The sequence below is a fragment of the Zingiber officinale genome, chromosome 3A, assembly GCF_018446385.1.
Source record: "Zingiber officinale cultivar Zhangliang chromosome 3A, Zo_v1.1, whole genome shotgun sequence".
Classification (NCBI taxonomy): domain Eukaryota; kingdom Viridiplantae; phylum Streptophyta; class Magnoliopsida; order Zingiberales; family Zingiberaceae; genus Zingiber; species Zingiber officinale.
Window position 1 is genome coordinate 141,299,070 of NC_055990.1, and position 17,963 is coordinate 141,317,032.

General features: G+C 37.9%; 2 protein-coding genes across 2 annotated transcripts; one reads left to right on the forward strand and one right to left on the reverse strand.

Moving 5' to 3' along the window:
* Positions 1–1,615: 1,615 nt before the first annotated feature.
* LOC122052562 lies at positions 1,616–13,031 on the reverse strand. Its single transcript, XM_042614143.1, has 13 exons — positions 12,487–13,031; positions 12,244–12,407; positions 9,535–9,612; positions 8,348–8,427; positions 7,763–7,847; positions 6,645–7,064; positions 4,225–4,332; positions 3,996–4,063; positions 3,801–3,888; positions 3,640–3,711; positions 3,499–3,552; positions 3,334–3,424; positions 1,616–1,963 (listed from the first exon to the last, which is right to left on the reverse strand). Exons 1-12 carry the CDS (start codon positions 12,923–12,925, stop codon positions 3,344–3,346), a joined length of 1,737 nt encoding a protein of 578 aa, XP_042470077.1. The 5' UTR covers positions 12,926–13,031; the 3' UTR covers positions 1,616–1,963; positions 3,334–3,343.
* Positions 13,032–13,260: 229 nt separating this feature from the next.
* On the forward strand, positions 13,261–17,721 carry LOC122052563 (serine/threonine-protein kinase RHS3-like). Its single transcript, XM_042614144.1, has 3 exons — positions 13,261–13,584; positions 15,571–16,403; positions 16,739–17,721. Exons 1-3 carry the CDS (start codon positions 13,579–13,581, stop codon positions 17,604–17,606), a joined length of 1,707 nt encoding a protein of 568 aa, XP_042470078.1. The 5' UTR covers positions 13,261–13,578; the 3' UTR covers positions 17,607–17,721.
* The last annotated feature ends 242 nt before the right edge of the window (positions 17,722–17,963 follow it).

Consider the following 17,963-nt stretch of genomic DNA (forward strand, 5'->3'; position numbering starts at 1 on the left):
TCAAAAGAGAAAATAGATATCTGCTAAAGCTATGGATGTATGATAGGGCATACAATATGAATACATAGTCGATAAAAAGTCCAAATCAAACGTACAAGAATCTTTGTATATAAAATTGGCTAATAGCAGAGGTATGCCCGGACTGTCGACTTCCAATACAGTTAATGGTTGCCTTTGATTGCCTTAATCAGGTGGTTGTTGGAGACTTCGACACGGAGACAAAATCATCCCTGTGAAAATGGGGGTCCAGCCGTTGCTTTAGCCATGGTCCAGGGCGTTGTTCGATGGCAGCAGGATGATCATCAGATGACCAGAGGTGGCCCTGTCGAGCAGTTTGGTACAACCTAACTTACACAATTATTATTGTTTTCCTTATTGCCATGGCTTTGTATTCGTTATGTGACTTTAATGTTGATTCTAATGTTGCTGGTTGATAGGGGAAAGGATGGCCATCATGTGTATGACCCACGGCGACAGCGACTCTAACACATATATAAGGGTGAACTATGATGCAGTTCCCATGGAATCTCTAATTTACTAGGAGTTGACAGATATATTACAATGAAATAAAGGATCAATTTCTAACGAACGCATATCTTTTGAAAAAAATTCTAACTATTTAACTATAAATTTGATCCTATAATTTATTTCTCATCGTATAATTTGAAGACATGTGAATGACTAAAATGACTGTAATAAACTTTTATGCCACAAAAGGCTGAACTATGATGCGCATCAGCCACCTCTTAGCAAGGTTGGGAACCTTTTGGGGCTTATCTTCTGGACTAAATATAATATACTGCAATTTATATTAACATGGTGGAATCTTATTCATAATCCTTCTTTCAGGCTAACTAGCCCCAAGGTTATGGTGCAACGACGGAGTATTTAAGTTATCATCCAAACATCCGTAGTTCAAACCTCAACTATGACGAATTTGTAAAAATTTATCCTCATCCAAACATCCGTAGTTCGAACCTCAACTATAACGAATTTGTAGAAATTTATCCTCCAAACGAGGCACACAACTAAAAAATATTAGACTCCTGGGTTGCGCGCTGCGAACGCTTTCCGATTTATCCTGATGACTAATAAAAAATTTTCGGAAGACCAAATCGATCATCCCAAACTCAACGATACCAATCTGATTAATCATTTTTTTTTTCTTTCAAGCTAACTAATCTCAATAATTGGCTTTGAACATTATGGAAAGGGAAACGTGCATGCATGATTGTTAAAATGTACGCTGGCAGGGGGATGAAGCTTTCTTGGAAGCTACAAAGTCGAAAGGGGTTAGGTATATCTGGCTTCATTCTCAATAGGACAAAGTTTAAGACCAAGAACCTTGCACTCAGTTTAATAATAGTGATTAAGAAACATGTGGCTTTGAATAAGGAAAAAAAAATCCATTTCACTTCCCAAAGTTTACTTCTTTTTTTTTTTTAAAAAAAATGCTCCTCAGATTTTTAACCTGATTAAAATACCTACTAATATTTTCAAACTCTAATCATTTTACCCCTAACTAATGACGTTGATATTTTACTTGCTGGAAGTGATGTAATACAAGAAGGTGAAGTACCAACAGTTATAAAACTCATCAGGGGCACTTTGACAGTTACAAAATTAGGAAGGGCATTTTTTGAAATCTTTCCTTTTCTGGCACCTAAATTTGAATTTAGTGCTCACAAAAAGTGCAATAACATAAAAAAACACGCCATTGTTGCAAGAAATCACAACTAACGGGGTCCCAAATCAAATTAAGATGCACAGCTCTTGGAACAAACTGACCTGAATTCTATGTGCAAGGCTTAGTAGTACATTGAACTTTGAGGTGAAGGGTTCCCTTAAGTTTCACCTAAAGAATCTCGTTAATAAGGGCTCATCTCATCCTCCTGTGTTGCTGACAATTGCAATTGCAGCATGAGCTACGCAGCTACCAACGATGATTTACCATAATCTGACACTGTAAACATGGAATAGCTCTGTTTCTTGTAAAATGAATCAAGTAAATAGTTTATCTGAGTGAAACAAATCAATGAACAAACAACAAACAATTGAAAAGTATATCTTCTACCAGGCTGACATTTATATTCTTGGAAAAGTTAAGCAGAAATAAGAGGCATGCCTTCCCAATTAAACGTTCAATTTTGAGAAGCATGGAAAATGCTTATGAACCTTCCGTTTTCAAGGTGCAAATTTGGAGCTTGTGAAATTTTTAGGTCAAATGCTGCTATCGTATATCCATGGAAGTTCAAAATCCAATGTTAATATAAAATGCATGCATGAAGGATACTTAATGTAAATTAAAAGTACAACATCCACTTTTCTAAGTATAGATAAGTAACTTGGAAAGGACAAACATACTCTTGCTAAGAACTTTTTGCTCAAACACTGAAGTAGTACTCCATATAATTATTGTAAACTATTCAGTATAAGGTCCTTCAGATTTTGATAATCGCATTCCTTTTTTTTTCTTTATGACTATATTCCCTTCTTTTTTTTTTTTTTTCATTTTTTGGCAATTCATATTTTAATTAATGTTCTTGCTTCCAAAGACATGCTACCACATTTTCCATGTCTTTGATATTAGTAATAAATCATTGTGCTTAAAGAACACATCATACTTAATCTGGTTTTGTCATGCATCTATATGAGTTGAAAGGATATATTATAAACATAACTAGGAGAATTGTTCCAATTTAGATCCTAGATCTTCCTAGTTCAAGAAATAGAGGAATGCACCTTGCACCTTATCTTGTTCATAGATGATGGGTTACTATGAATTCATTAGACTGAACAATACCTATAAGGTTTCCTTTTTCTTCTTCCCTTCAAGGAAGCAAGCCTACCAGCTAATATGATCCAAATCTGTCTCCAGGAATTTAGCATTCTAAATTCAAGTCGGTCAACAGAATATAATAGCAATTTTCCATTGTCTCACTAGTCAACTGTCCTCTAGTTTAGCAAGTTAGCCAAAGGTTGCTGTTGCACCCCAACCTGCAGCGTACACATGCATGTCTTGTCACTCAGGTTCTTACTTTGCTCCAAACTAATTGATTCCTGCAGAAAGAGCTGAAATACTCTCATCTACGAGTTAAACCTTGTCTTCCTTTCGCCAATCTCATTTTGGTCTTTAAGGCATTTCCAGCTATAATAAAATTACAGAGAATTGAATATCCATCTCTATGAACTGAGAAGGATATCACAACAAACTCTATCATTGGCATTATGAGAAACTTTAAACCTGAAGGCATGTATTGATGATCCTGGCTGATAATCAGTAATTGAGGGAACAAGATAATAATATTTAGTGCAAAGAACACCATTCCTTACCAGAATACGATTACACAAGTTCTGTATATGTTTCTTGAGAGCCAAGAAGCCTTTCCACTTCGTCATTTGCCTCAGCTTGTAGACGCCATCGCTACAAAAAGTATAAGAAGAATTGGAAGAATATTAGCTGCAAGATTATGCAAACACAAGAGGAGAGCTACATGCCTCTTCAAGATTTTCTATCTCCATAATCTGTTGTATCTGTTGTGCGATGCTCTCCTACACATTGAAATATATAAAAATGGAAGTTACTAATATTTAAATGAAATCTGGTTGATGAGAAATAGTTTGTTTTCTAATACTGACTGCATTGCTCACTGCTTCAGCGGCAAGAACATCAGAATCCATTTCCACTTCAATTTCAATCATTGAAGATATCTGCATTGAGTAAATACTAGTCCAATTTTTCTAATATCAAAAGAAATGAAAACAAAAAGGTAATACTTATTTCTATTCGTGAAACCTACTTTTGCATAGCTGTCAATCAGCTCAATCCTCCCTGAAAGGGAACCTTCCAAGCTTCTCTGCACCCTTTTAACTCTACTTCGACGGGCACTAAAGAAAAATGGTTTCAAAACATGGGACATTGTGGAAAACACTTTTGTACTCATTAATTTTTCTGAGGAAGAAATCTAGAGGATAAAAGGGATCATCATGAATACCGATAAGAAGGTTCCCCGATGGCTACAATTTTGTTTTCTAACTGGCACATTCGTGCCAACATCCAAACCTGAAAAAAAAATCTTCACAAGATTATATAACTGATTGAAGTCCTAAAAGTGCATTTGATAGTTTACTGAGGAACACTGGAAAAATCTAAAAAAATTCAAACCCTCAATAAGGTTTTTGTGAGATGAAAGCTATTAAGAGGACAACAAAGAAAGAGCAGACCTCTTTTTCAGCTGCCTGCCGAAGCTCTTTAATTCGAGCCTGAAGAAGATCATATTGAGATAAAAGCTGCTGCTTGAGAGCAACAACATCTACCGTCCTTTGAGGAAGCTGGATAATAACACCAATTATTATTTTTTAAACAATGCTATAAATAATATTCATCAGTAGAAGATCAAGTGTAATAGCTGTACAAAAGGCTAAATTGAAAATTCAGAATTGATTAGAGAACCCATTGTAAAACAACATTAACTTGTTATCTAGAATTTCAGGCCTTTATTCCCAACAATAACTTCGACACTTTTCATGTTCATTTCTGTTATTTAATACAAACTTATCTTTTGATTGCAAAGGAAGCATGCAACTTAAGGATTTCTGATTGAAAGACCTGCACATATCACTGGGTAAGTCTTACAGATGCAACAACATAATTTTAAATAAGAAATACATGTGGAGAGTCATTTTTAGTACAGTGGGCACCCATTGTTGGAGATTTGTGAATGGAGAAGAGGTGGAAGAGGCATGAAACTTCATTGTGAATGGGACTTTAGTCCCACATTAGGAGATCCAAGGCAAATAGGTTGGTTTATATTGATTCACATGCATTGAGGATGTGAACAAATGTATGGGGAGAGGCTCTCTCTCATGGAGGGATGCAAATCCCGGGCTCGGATTGCACTGAACCATGTTGACTCGCGTGCGAGCACGACCTGCGCGTGCCGAATGCCGGACCAGTCAGGGCAAAATTTGCCCAAGAGGAACAATCAACATTTTGCCACGTAAACCTTTTTGCTGATTAATGCAGCTGAGTGAAACGTTGGCGTTACACAACTGACAAATAATGATCATTAAACGATTATTAACGCTGCCATTGGTCTGGGCTCCTATATAAGGAGGCTGCGACCAGGCAAAAGGTTACACACATAGAAAAGCAGTAGAAGCTCTCCACCTACATTCCTTCCTCCTCTGTCGTGCAACTTTTGCTCGGCGAAGTGCTCGTGATAGTTCGGGTACCACTCAGTTCGCCGTGACCACCAGTGTTTGGTGGAATCACGGTTTACCGTTGTATCCTGAGAAACAAACGTCCCGAGAAAGCCTCGAACATAGCCGGAGGTGGGGCAAATCTATTTCAAGGAAACTACATTTATCGCAGGGCTCGGTTCGCTCAACTCTAGACCGGTTGCTTCGCTCAGCTGTTCACCCGCCCGGTCGCTCAGAAGTGTGCTCGTCCGGTCACTTTCTAGTCTTCGCTCGACCGACCTCTAACTCACCCGGTCGATCAGCTCGCTCAGCCTCTTCACCCGACCGGACCCCAGTTCGCTCGGCCTCTTCGCCCGACCGACCTCTAGCTCGCTCGGCCTCTTCGCCCGGCCGACCTCCAGCTCACTCGGCCTCTTCGCCCGACTAGCCTCCAGTTCACTCGGCCGCTCGCCCTTTCGCTTAGTTGGTCACTCTACTGCTCTACCCGACCGACCACTTAGCTGCTTCGCTTGGTCTATCTACCCGACCCCTTGATCTCGCTCGACACTCGATCGCCAAGCTCGCTCGGCTAACCTACCCGACCGACCTTCAACTCGCTCGATCTCTCTACTCACCCCACCGGCTGTAAGCTCGCTCGGTCACTACGCTCGGCCAGTCTCAAGCTTGCTCGGGAGCTAGGCCGCTTTGCCATTGTGCAGCCTTCGTTCGACACTTGGCAGATATCAACCCCTGCTGGCAGCCTGAGATTATCAGCTCAGGTCATTTCAACAAATAAGTGGAATTTAAATTTGGTATATTTAAATTCAACTAAAATCCTAAATATCTCCGGCAACAAATTGTTTCGTCTAACACCCATAGCATGGTTAATTTATCCACTTTTCTTCTTCTAGGCTACATATATTTGATGGTGATTATCTTCATCAAAACACAGTTCATTAGGAAAGACAATCAGATCACAATTCTACAAGTAATATATTCAAACTGAATGCCAACAAATTAAGCTTCGCCACTGTGCAGTATACATTACCCAGTAAGCATACAAAAACAAATAAATAAGCAAACAGTTAATCTATATATATATAGGTTTGGCTCCACATGCTAAGGAATTTGGATATTGGAACTTTGTTAATAACATGTGGGTAAAATAATCAGGAGAAATCACAAGTGCACACACTAGAGTATAGATCACCATAATTATGTGGTGTCAATCTTTAATTTCACTCCAATAAGTTACATGTAAAATTAAACTTTTTATTTTTGACCATTTAAACTGACATCATCTTTGATTTCTTTTAAGACATGTTATATTAAGGAATGTGCACAGGGAACAAGCCAACCTAAAGATTTTTAGCAGATCTTAAATAGATTACAAATCCATAATACTGATTTTCCCAAGTCAAGACAATAACAATGCAATACAAGAAATAGGAAAACATGTGCACCTTGCGCATTTCAGGAAGAACTAATCTGTTCATGGTAGTTTCTAGAGCAACCGATGCAACAGCAGCTGCTGCAATGAGTCTCGGAAGGCTGGGGTCAATAATTGCAGGCATAGCATCTCCACTAGACAGCAGAGCAAGCGAAGGAAGCAGGATATATGGATTAATGAAAAATGAAGAGCCATTCTTGGCTGGAGTTCTTAGCAACCGAGACATCTTTCCATTAATATGATTTGTTAGACACATTGGCTCTCCTGAGCTGAATCCTGGAGGTCGAGTGTTCAACTTGAATGGACCAATATTTTTGTAAATAGTTGGTGGGGCTGCTAAGGAAATGGTAACTCGTTCTCCTTCTTGGGCAGGAAGTTCGACAGTCTGAGTAGCAAACTTATGTGTGCGAGCAATACCAGAAGGAGTGCAAATCTGTCGCATGTTAGATAAATATTAAAGCTGATGAAAACCAGATTTTCATATCACATCAAGGAATATAGACTGATCTCAGAAAAGTATGTTACAAATTTGTCATTACTTCTAGTTATCCTCCATATGTTTCACAATGCATGAGAAATGAAATGAAACATGAGTAGCAACTTAAAATCCCATGCACAAATATATGATGTAAATTCTTGTTCTATTAGACTAGCACACAATAGATACTAATTAAAACAAATACATAAAAAGAACATGGAATTCCGTTTTCAAATATTAGAACTGACTGCACAGCCTTTGCACCTTGCAAGGATTCCTGCAATTGCTGCTGCATGTACAAGATTTCCTGTCATTATGTGACTTTAGAAATTGGATGAAATGACACATTATTCAATAGAGAGCATGATCATCAAGTAGGTATTAGCAAACCCAATGATGCCTATAACACAATAAGAATAACTCAGTGATTAATCTCTTGATGTTGCTATAACTAGATTCAAACATATTAACCATGGATAACGGATTCGATATACATATAACATGTCAAATTATCATCTTTTACATACAAAGATGTTTATCAAGCATACTGAAAGCATATATTCGGTAATCATAGCTTCAAGTTAAAACCAAGTTGACTGAAAAAGATCATGTTGAACTTATTATAAAATTGAGAAGTGATATACGCTATGTACCACAATGGAGTGCAGAGCAGCAGGAATGCTGTCTTTGTTTATCTGTAGGAATCTCAAAGCCTTCTCCCATGGTGAAATGTCAATGCTGCGTTCGTCAGGAGCATTTCCTTAGACAAATTGAATACTGCAATCAAAACCATATATATACCAATATTTTGACTCTTGCTTCATAGGTCCATAATAGCATAGCAATATAGAATGAAAACTTACTAGCATAAGACCAGCATAGCAAAAGTAAACAACATAGAACGTTGTTGAATTTGAAACATGAGTTTCATTTCAACACATATACAAGAAACAAAGCTAAATAAAAACTAAGTAGATTTGAAATCAATTCCTGCACAATAACATACTTGAGGAAGAAGGTGAAAGTATGAGCTTGAACAAAGTGGAAAGTCTGGTTTGTAGGATTCAATCAGTAAAAGTAAAATATTCATAATATTGATAACAATTTTCCTGTTTGATGGCATTTATGATTTGAAACTTAATTTCATGAAGTTGAATATTGACATGAAAGATAATGTGAAAATAATTTGAAATTGAAGGTATTAAACAATGAAATAACCCATTCACTCATCCACTAACCTGATCTCTTCTGACTCAATGTTGATGATGTTGCCTGAAACAAGCTCATACTGGTAACGACATTGGGAACAAGATGCAGACTGAGGAAGATTCATCAACCCGGTAACGAATGAATGAGATTACAGATTCCAATATAGCAATGTGAGCTAATCATCACATGAGTACGATAGTTTATTTAAGTAAAAAAAATTAACACATGACTAACTTAATTGACTGACAAATCTGAAAAAGTAAAGATGAACAAGAAATAGGAACTTATAAACATACATAAAGACCTGTTGCGCATAAACAGGAAAATCAGTACAAACATGAAATAAGAAAAAACAGGGAAATGTAAGGGGACATCCTCATCAGTGTATCAGTAGTAGTATAATAATTACAGATAAACATGAAGTATCACGTTATGTGGATAGTATCAAAATGTGATTATTATTATTGATCAATTTTCAAGTGATGCATGAGGACAGAGGGATGTTGAACAAAGCAAACATGGGCTTAATTATGTTTACTTTCCTGAGTATTCTTGTATATTTTGTTCAGTCTTATCTCTGAGAAAAGAAACTAACAAAAGATACAAACTAGAGGTGGTAATTGGGCCAAACTGCCAAGCTTAGTTTGGGTTATGCCAGGCATAGCCCAATAGGAGTTGGGTGATGTTGGGTCCGGCTTGGTTTTCGAGTTTGGTTGGGCGGGAGTGGCTTGGCCTCCAGGTCATGCTAGGCACGACTTGCATAGTGAGCCCAACCTAAAATTTTTAAATAAATAAATTTTAAATAAAATTTTAAAAATAGGAAAATAATTTTAAAATATATAAAACTGCATTTTTGATTTTCTATATTTTTATTTATTTTATATTTTATATTTTTCTATTTTAAATTTGTTTATTATTTTATTTTAGAAAAAAAGCTAGCTTGGTGCAGTCGAGGGCCATGCCCACTAATGCAAAGCCCGGCCCGGCCTGACACAGAATGGGCCAACTGGATCCAAGTCATGCCCAGCCCAGTAAACCCATTTTAACACCACTAAAACAAACTATATTACACCACAAATTAGGGCATTGAGTTGGATCCTCAGGTCTTAGAAAGATAGCATCCTGGCTTATCTGAATGACTTTAGGATGGCGCTATGGTTCTCAAGGAAACAATATAAGAAAGGATGTTAACTAATATAATGCTGTGCAGCTGTACCTGTACACCATGTTGTGGCTGTACAACAGCAACTGCTACCATACAGCTTGGACATCTAACAACCATTCCGAATGGAACCTAAAAGATCATATAAAAGTACTAGTGATTATAAAAGAATTTAATAAAAGAAGAAAAACATGAAATAGTAACTCAAGATGCATAAATTGTTAAGTATATGCTGAAATGGAGATAGATGAACATGTGAAAATAAATAGCCAGATGACAGCTTCAAGCAATTTATAGTACGAGACCAAAATAAGTCAAAGTGCCATGAAGTCCTTCAACAATGAATTAAAATAATAGATATCACAAATTCCTTCAACAATGACCTAAATCAACTAGAATACACTGAAGTGCCATGAAATCATTCGATAATGACATTAAACAACAAAGGATAGGTGCATAAGGGTAGGCCAAAGTACCACAACCCTTGAACGATGGTTTAAGAGATTACGGGTAGGCAGAAATGCCATGAAACTTCCAGTATCTGAAGTATCAAAGGTTAAAGATAGATGACAGTGATTAAAGTGAGTCTGGATGCCACGATCGCTTTAAAAAGTCAAAGAGTGATTGAAACCGAAAGGTTAATTGGGGAAGCAAGAGTTTTTGAATTGCAAAGATAATAGTGCTAAAAGAAATAGATGGAAATTAGAAAATAAAAATTAATTACAAACAGAAGTGTGATCTGCACCTTAAAGAGAGTACTCATACACCCACTTTTGAGCGCATGCACACACATACAAAAGTTCCTCATTGAGAGCTTCAATTCCTTAGCAGCCAGACCACACTGAAATAAGCTGAAGTGAGGAGATAGTGATAGTTGAGCCACCTTATATTAACAAAGGCTGAATGATTTGTTAGACGACTGGATCCATTTGAAAGTGCCTAGACTCTTTATACTTAATATTGATTGAATTGTAAGCTTTAGGACTAGACTCTTCTTTATTTTTGGCAACTCTATTCACCACAAGTTCTGAGAGCACAATACTAGCCCATGGCTAATTACTGGCTAAACTGACAATAATGTGTTGATGTGGATAATGACATTGTTCTTGAAAGAACAGTCAAGGTCTTTCCCTTATCCTTCGCTTGTCCTACTTCTAGATGCTCTTGAGTGATTGCCAAATTTACTTGGACCAGATTGAAAGAAGCCTTCCAAGTAAAATTATCTTCAGAGGGGTTTGAACTCTTATGCTTCTTGGAAGTCAAAGTTGGAACCTTGGGGACCTATTCTTTGAGAGGATTGCTTCAGCTAGAACCATCAACCATGAGAATAGGAATGCATTTGGTTGTAAAAGGATCGACACTTTGGGTTATGAGATGGGAGAATTTATATATGTATGCGTGCATATGTGAACATGAAGAGTCATTGGGATGGAGTTACGTCACTAGCTGGCCCTTTGGTGCCTTTGTTGCCTACAGATAGGAAATGGATTAAGGACATACATTTTTACAAGGAGGTAGATTATTTATAAACATAGATGAACATAAAGAAAAACTTGCTTATATGGTCTACCTCATACAATTCAATCACATCTAGTGGATCTGTCACATCAAGTTGCCAAAAACTTTAAAAGTCAAGAATGAACCCGTGCTTCAAATTGTGCAGGATGTGCAAAATTTAAGTTGAACCATCATATAGGAATGATCCAAGGTTTAGCTTGTCATATGAAAAAGAAATGTCTTTATTAGCCATTTATCAAAGTGGAGGAATGATCCAAGGTTTAGCTTGTCATATGAAAAAGAAATGTCTTTATTACCCATTTATTGAAGTGGAATGCCTTTTGTCTTTTAACCAACTCACAACGAGATATTATTTTTGTAGCAACCAGCAACCTTTAGTAAAACACAGTTGATAAGAATGCCTATATCAAACATGTGGCTGTGGTCCCATGGTACAAACTTTTAGCCAGGAAGAGGATCATTGATTGGCCATCTTCAATCCGACCTGAGTCAAGATAGATAGTTCACCTAAATGACATGAAGGACAACACATTATGTGACCACACTTCCATGTACCACCTTAGCATCAATACCCTCTGTTTTTTTTTTAAAAAAAAATCTTAACATAAGAGGTGCCCATTCAGTTTAAATTGAATTAAATCAACCGAAATGAGATCAAACTCAATTTTTCTATATTGATTTTCTAGAAACTGATGTGAATAAGCATGCAAACCAAATTGAGACCAAAGGAATTATCCATCTGTATGTGATGTTATCAATTTAGTTCAGATTGGTTCATGTGAAACTAAATTTCCCATGAAACACTATAAGTTTTTAGTTTTATTATTCAATTATAAGTTTATGGAGCACAAATTTGATCTTATAAAATATAATATGTCACACTCAGTTTGTATTTGTAAGTTCTTGATAAAAATTTGATAAACATTGAGTTATTCACAATGAGTTTCAATTACAAATACATCTTTTATAATTTGAAAAAATAAATTCTTTTTTTTTTTAGTTCGGTTAGGTTTGGTTTGCAAATAGTCAAACCATATCAAATTGTATATTTTATGCTTCAGTCAACCAGAATCAAACCAAACCGATTTGATCAAAATAAATCAAAATTTTAATTTAGTTTGGCTTTATTTTTTCAGATTGAACCAAATATTGGACTCCCTTATTTAACATGATATAAAACATAACCGAATGCATTAAATAATAAGACCAGCCATAGCTAAATCCTAAATAAGAATGGGATATTACCTCCTCCCCAGAAGATACACCCATCCGAGAAACATCCGCAATTATCCTCATCGCATCAGAAACTCGTAGCAATGCTGCTAGCCGCTGAACCATCAATGCGTAAATGCGTACATCTGGTCTCGCCCAAGTCCACCTCTCTACTGTTGAAATCTTATCCAACATACCTATGCACATTTCAACGTACTTCCCAAATAAGTCATAAATTTAACTGGAACCGATCATGGTACCGAAATAGAGAGTCACCTCGATCGAAACCTGAACGCATAGCACCGAACACGGAGAGGGCAAGATCCGCATCGCCCCTGTCGAAAGCTGCCTCAATAATCACTCGACAGTCATCAATTCCGACAACGGAAGAAACCCCACTTTCTCGTGCTTCCGCTACGATATCTAAAGCTTGATCAGCGTCCTTAGCGGCGGAGACCCGCCTAAGCAACTCCTCGCTCAGTAGGCTTGGGCTCGACTCCTCCGTGCCCCTGGCGTCGCCGTCCTTCCCGTCGGAATAAGCTCTCGCGGCGAATGAGGAGCTAGGGTTAGGGCTTGCGGCGACGAGAGGCGAGGTCCATCGGCCGAGTAGGAGGAGGAGGCGATGGGAGGCGGAGGGTCGGGGACCGTGGAGGGAGCGGGGAGAAAAGGCGGCTGCGGATGCGGAAGGAGGAGGGGAGAGGACGGCAAGGGGCATCACTCCTCGGCGGAGCTCTCACGGACAGGAGATCGAACAGGTGATGGGTGTGGAATGCATACGAGGATGAGGATTGAGGAACGAGAGGCGGAAAAGCGATGGAGAGAGCCGTTAAATTTATGCGCGTAGATAAACTAGAAAGGAAAATTTTATTTCACTGCCTCCAGTTTATCTATTTTTATCGATGACCTCTAAATTGTTAATGAGCAAATATGTTTGAACATTTAAATTATCTGCCGATAAAAGTAAATATGTGAAATTACTATCTAAGAATTTATGCGCCAAGCTGCATAAATGGACGCCATGAACTCATTGCGCTTCCCACGTCTTTCTTCCGGCCCTTCCTTTCCTCCCTCCACGATTTCCTTCTCCCTCCCTTTCCCTGCGACACCTCCCTTTAAACTTAGCTATGGATTCTCTCCTGGTTTCCTCGTCGTCTGTCTCCGCCTTCATTTCCTTATTTCAAGAGTTCTCCCTCTTCGCTCCAGGAGAGATCCATGGACCCTCCGATTCTCTGAAAACAAAAGACCGATGGATTCGGCAGGGAGATGGAAAATTAGGGCTTCGTGCTGACTACTTCATGCTGGACCGAATTGGAAGTCAGATCTTGGAAGCGTATCTTGATCGGATCGGAACCCTGCTAGCATTTCTCCATGTCGGTCGGTATCAATCTCCTTTCTTTGAAAATATACCCTAAGCATGAGTGTTTATGCTTCTTCTCTTGCATCTGATGCTGCAATTAAATTGACACCGCATTATTTATTTATTTATTTTTGTAATATTATGGGGCTTGTTTGAATATGGTTCTTTTTTAAACATTGTTATGCTTGTCATGCGTTGCTGATCGCATGCCTCTGCTGGTTTAGTTTTTTTAGTTTTTACTATTTTTGTTTGAAAACGAGTGAGACAACACCTAAAAGAGTTGTACTTTGAAATAGGAATACAGTGTTCAAAAGCTCAAAAGAGCTGTAATTAACATCAGAATTAGAGAAAGAAAACATATTAAATCTAAGCACGATTCTCACTCAAACTCTCAAAGGAGTAAACTCTCACATCTGAGCATCAGTTTGCAGATTGAAGATGGAAGAACATCTGAGTTGGATCCCTGATAATTTCCATAGGATCTTCAAAAAATAGCTAATAAATTTCACATCCCTGTCTAATACTATAGGCATGGGTAGCGCGTGCAACCAAACAATTTACCTAAAAAATTACTTGGCTATTTATGATGCATCATTTGTTTTATTGTATGAAATAAATATGCAATTTCGAAAATTGGTCTACTACTACTAAAATCAATTCATGGCTTTGGTTGGTCCTATGTAATCTTAAGACAAAGTCCATGCTAATGTCTTTCAATTCATTGCTAATGCTGATTTTAATTTGATGATATCCACTACTTAAGTCAAGCTCCTACCATCACGGAAAACCTATATTTAGTTATGATCTTATTTATGGCATGTTTATACATATTCTTTGGGAGTCATCTTTTTTCGAAACTAATAAGACAACGATGGTGTACAAACTCATGCTTTTCCTAATAAAACCCTTTTGTAAGAGTCCTTTGAGTTGCCTATACATTTCAATACACTCTAGAAGATTCATATGGTGACAAAAGGTGATAACGCTCACCCCAGGCGTCCCAGCCCGTCCCCAGATTATCTGAAAGGAGGTAAATCACGGGTGGCTACTAAGTGCATGGAGGAGGACAGTAACTGACTACTAGCCAAGAATTGACCCCCGGCCAGATCTCATGGTGGCACCCCCTAGAAGATTCATATGATAGTATGGTAGGTTGGGTGATTATAATCTTGAAATCAGATCAATGACGTATTGGATCATGCACATAGATGGGAGTTTGTTGGGTAATTCTTCATTAGTTATATCTTGGAACTCATTTAAAATCTTTTTGACTTTAGTGGAAGGGCCTTAATGAGATCAACTTAACTAATCGAGCTTGACTATTTCTTCCAAATAGCTACTGCAATTCCATAAAACATGTGGTAATAGTTGAATTCTTTTGGTTAAGAACTGTCTTATTATTCCTTCTGTTGCTTACTGAACCAACAGAAAGTATATCTTAAGTGGCTTAGATATTTTTAAAGAGAGATTATTTATGCCACTATGTTTTAGTAGCATACAAATGCTTGAATGAAATCATATGCATTGGAATGTTAGCAAGTGGCCACCCCATTTTCCTATTGAATGTCAAAGTTGAAGGGGATAAGTCATTCAACATTGATGAGATTGTTCTCTATGAGTACTCATGACAGGGACAATATCCTGTAGTATGGTCAGAAACCAAAATAGAGATACAAGCTGAGAGGATTTAAGATTAGACCAACAAGATAAGTTCCAAGTTGATGAACATGAATTTCAGTTGGTACTGCAGATGGAGCAGCAAACATCAATTAATAGTCACATTTGTCTCTGATCTTTTTGTCGTTCAGATGTCAAGAAACTGTCAATCTTGTGTACAGTTGAAAACTTTTTGGTTGTTTCATTTGTTTGATTGAATTTATAAAAATCTTTAAAATTTTGCTGTTTCTGCTTATTTATATGAACATCGAAGCATCTCTATTATCCATCTCTGTATTTTATTATCCACTAAAGCAAATGAATAAAGTTGTTAGCTTGAATTTCAGATGAGTGGTGAAGCATCATCCAGGAGTAAAAATGTTGTCCCAACATTCAGGAGTAATGATGATGCAATTAGAAGCCGAAGTCCTGGCCCTGGAGATGGTCTTTCCCGTTTTGCATGTCAAGGTCCTCCTGCTTCAAATACAAAGAAAGCATTTGAGAACTTGCCGAAACACAAGAAAAAAACAAATATCATTTCCAAAGATGACACCAGTTTGGCAATGGACTTATGGCCGAGCTCAGGTGTTCATCCTAGCTGGATGTCCAATTCAAAAGTAGTAAGAGCAGAGGCAACGTCTACCTCAGCATCTACATCATCCTCGACAAGATCACCATCATGCATAAGGTCAAAGGAGATGAAGTCCAACGATTCCGATTGTAACAGTCAAGGTAGATACAGTAGCACAAGGGACGATGTTTTAGATATCAACTCTACTGCATCCACTAGGCGGCATACAGGAGAAGATTTTCGCTGGGAGGCTATTCAGAAAGTTAATTCCAAAGGTTCCCCAATTAGTCTAAGCCACTTCAAGCTTGTTAAAAGGATTGGTCATGGAGATATTGGCTCTGTTTATCTTTCTGAACTGAAGGGAACTAATACCTTTTTTGCTATCAAAGTGATGGACAAATCTTCCCTTGTTAGTCGAAATAAGCTACTACGGGCACAAACTGAGAGAGAAATTCTTAGCCTTCTTGACCATCCCTTCCTGCCTTCCCTCTACTCTCATTTTGAGACAGAAAAATTATATTGCTTAGTCATGGAATACTGCAGTGGTGGTAACCTTCACTCTCTTCGTCAGAAGCAGACCAATAAAAACTTCACAGAGAAGAATGCTCGGTAACCTTATAATTTACTTTCCTTTATAACAAATTATTTGTACTAAACATGTAGTTTTCTCGTGTTATAACTTAAAAGGTGCATCACTTATGTGATGAAAGACACATCCTTTAATGTTTAAATTGATTAAATGGCTATCTAAAGTTAGGCAATGCCACTTTTCTTATCCGAGATCATTAGTTTTTTTTTCTCCACTCTTGTGGTGTAGGCCGGTAAGGAAGGCAAATTTTAAGTTATTGTTTAATATCTAAGTATATTTTTTCAGTTTTGTACCTTGATCATATTCTTGTCTCTCTCTTCCTAATACATTTTCTATTTTTCTCATGGCCTAACAGCTTTTATGCTACAGAAGTGTTGCTTGCAATTGAATATTTGCACATGCTTGGGGTAGTATATAGGGACTTGAAGCCAGAGAATGTCCTTGTTAGAGATGATGGTCACATAATGCTGTCCGATTTCGACTTGTCACTACGGTGCTCCTTCAACCCAACACTTATCCATACCTCATCCTCTGATGTAGATGACAGTTCTAGCCCACAAGAAATGCAATGGAGTGACAATCTTATCCGTGGTTGCATCCATCCAACTTTGTTTCTCCCACGCATACTACCTAAGAAGATTCACAAATCCAAATTAAGCTTTGGTTTGAGACACAAATCTTTTGTTGAATTGATGGCTGAGCCAGTAGATGCAAGATCTATGTCATTCGTTGGGACACATGAGTATCTGGCTCCCGAAATTATTCGTGGGGAAGGCCATGGGAGTGCAGTTGATTGGTGGACCTTTGGTGTGTTTCTGTTTGAGCTTCTGTATGGCACAACACCTTTCAAGGGTTCAGGAAATCGAGCTACACTTTTTAACATAATAGGGCAGCCATTGATGTTTCCAGACGCACCAGCTGTGAGCTTTGCTGCAAGAGACCTTATCCATGGCCTACTTGTGAAGGAACCACACAGAAGAGTTGGATACAGAAGGGGAGCTGCTGAGATCAAACAACACACATTCTTTGAGGGTGTTAATTGGGCACTCGTGAGAACTGCCACACCACCTCACATACCTGAACCAGTCGACATGAGTCGATTTGCTGGCAAGGAAGCCATTGATCCAGTGAAGAAAGCAGCACTCAATTGTGTCACTGGTGGCGATCCAGGCAGCAAGTGTAAACCAAGTGATTCTTCTTATCTCAACTTCGATTTTTTCTAGTCAGTAAATTTATTAGTACCCCAGCCATCATCATGCATAATCAATGTGCTAGATTAGTAATAGTTGTATATTAGATTGCTGAAAGATGTTTTGTAATGAATTGCTCTTATTGCTACTCTTTGTGGATTCTCTTTGTGCAATCTTTAGCTCTTGTGAGTGTGCTGTTATCTTTAGTTATTGCTAAAAGGAACTCTAATGACAATCTATCTTGTGCTGAATGCTCCTCCTAGAATCATAAAATTTCCTATCCCTTTGAACTAATGCAAAGACCTGCTTGCAGATAGCTTAAACTGTTTAAAAAAGTGAACTGAATTGGTAGGTTTGGGCCTTGACATAGTTTTCATATAGTCCAGTTGA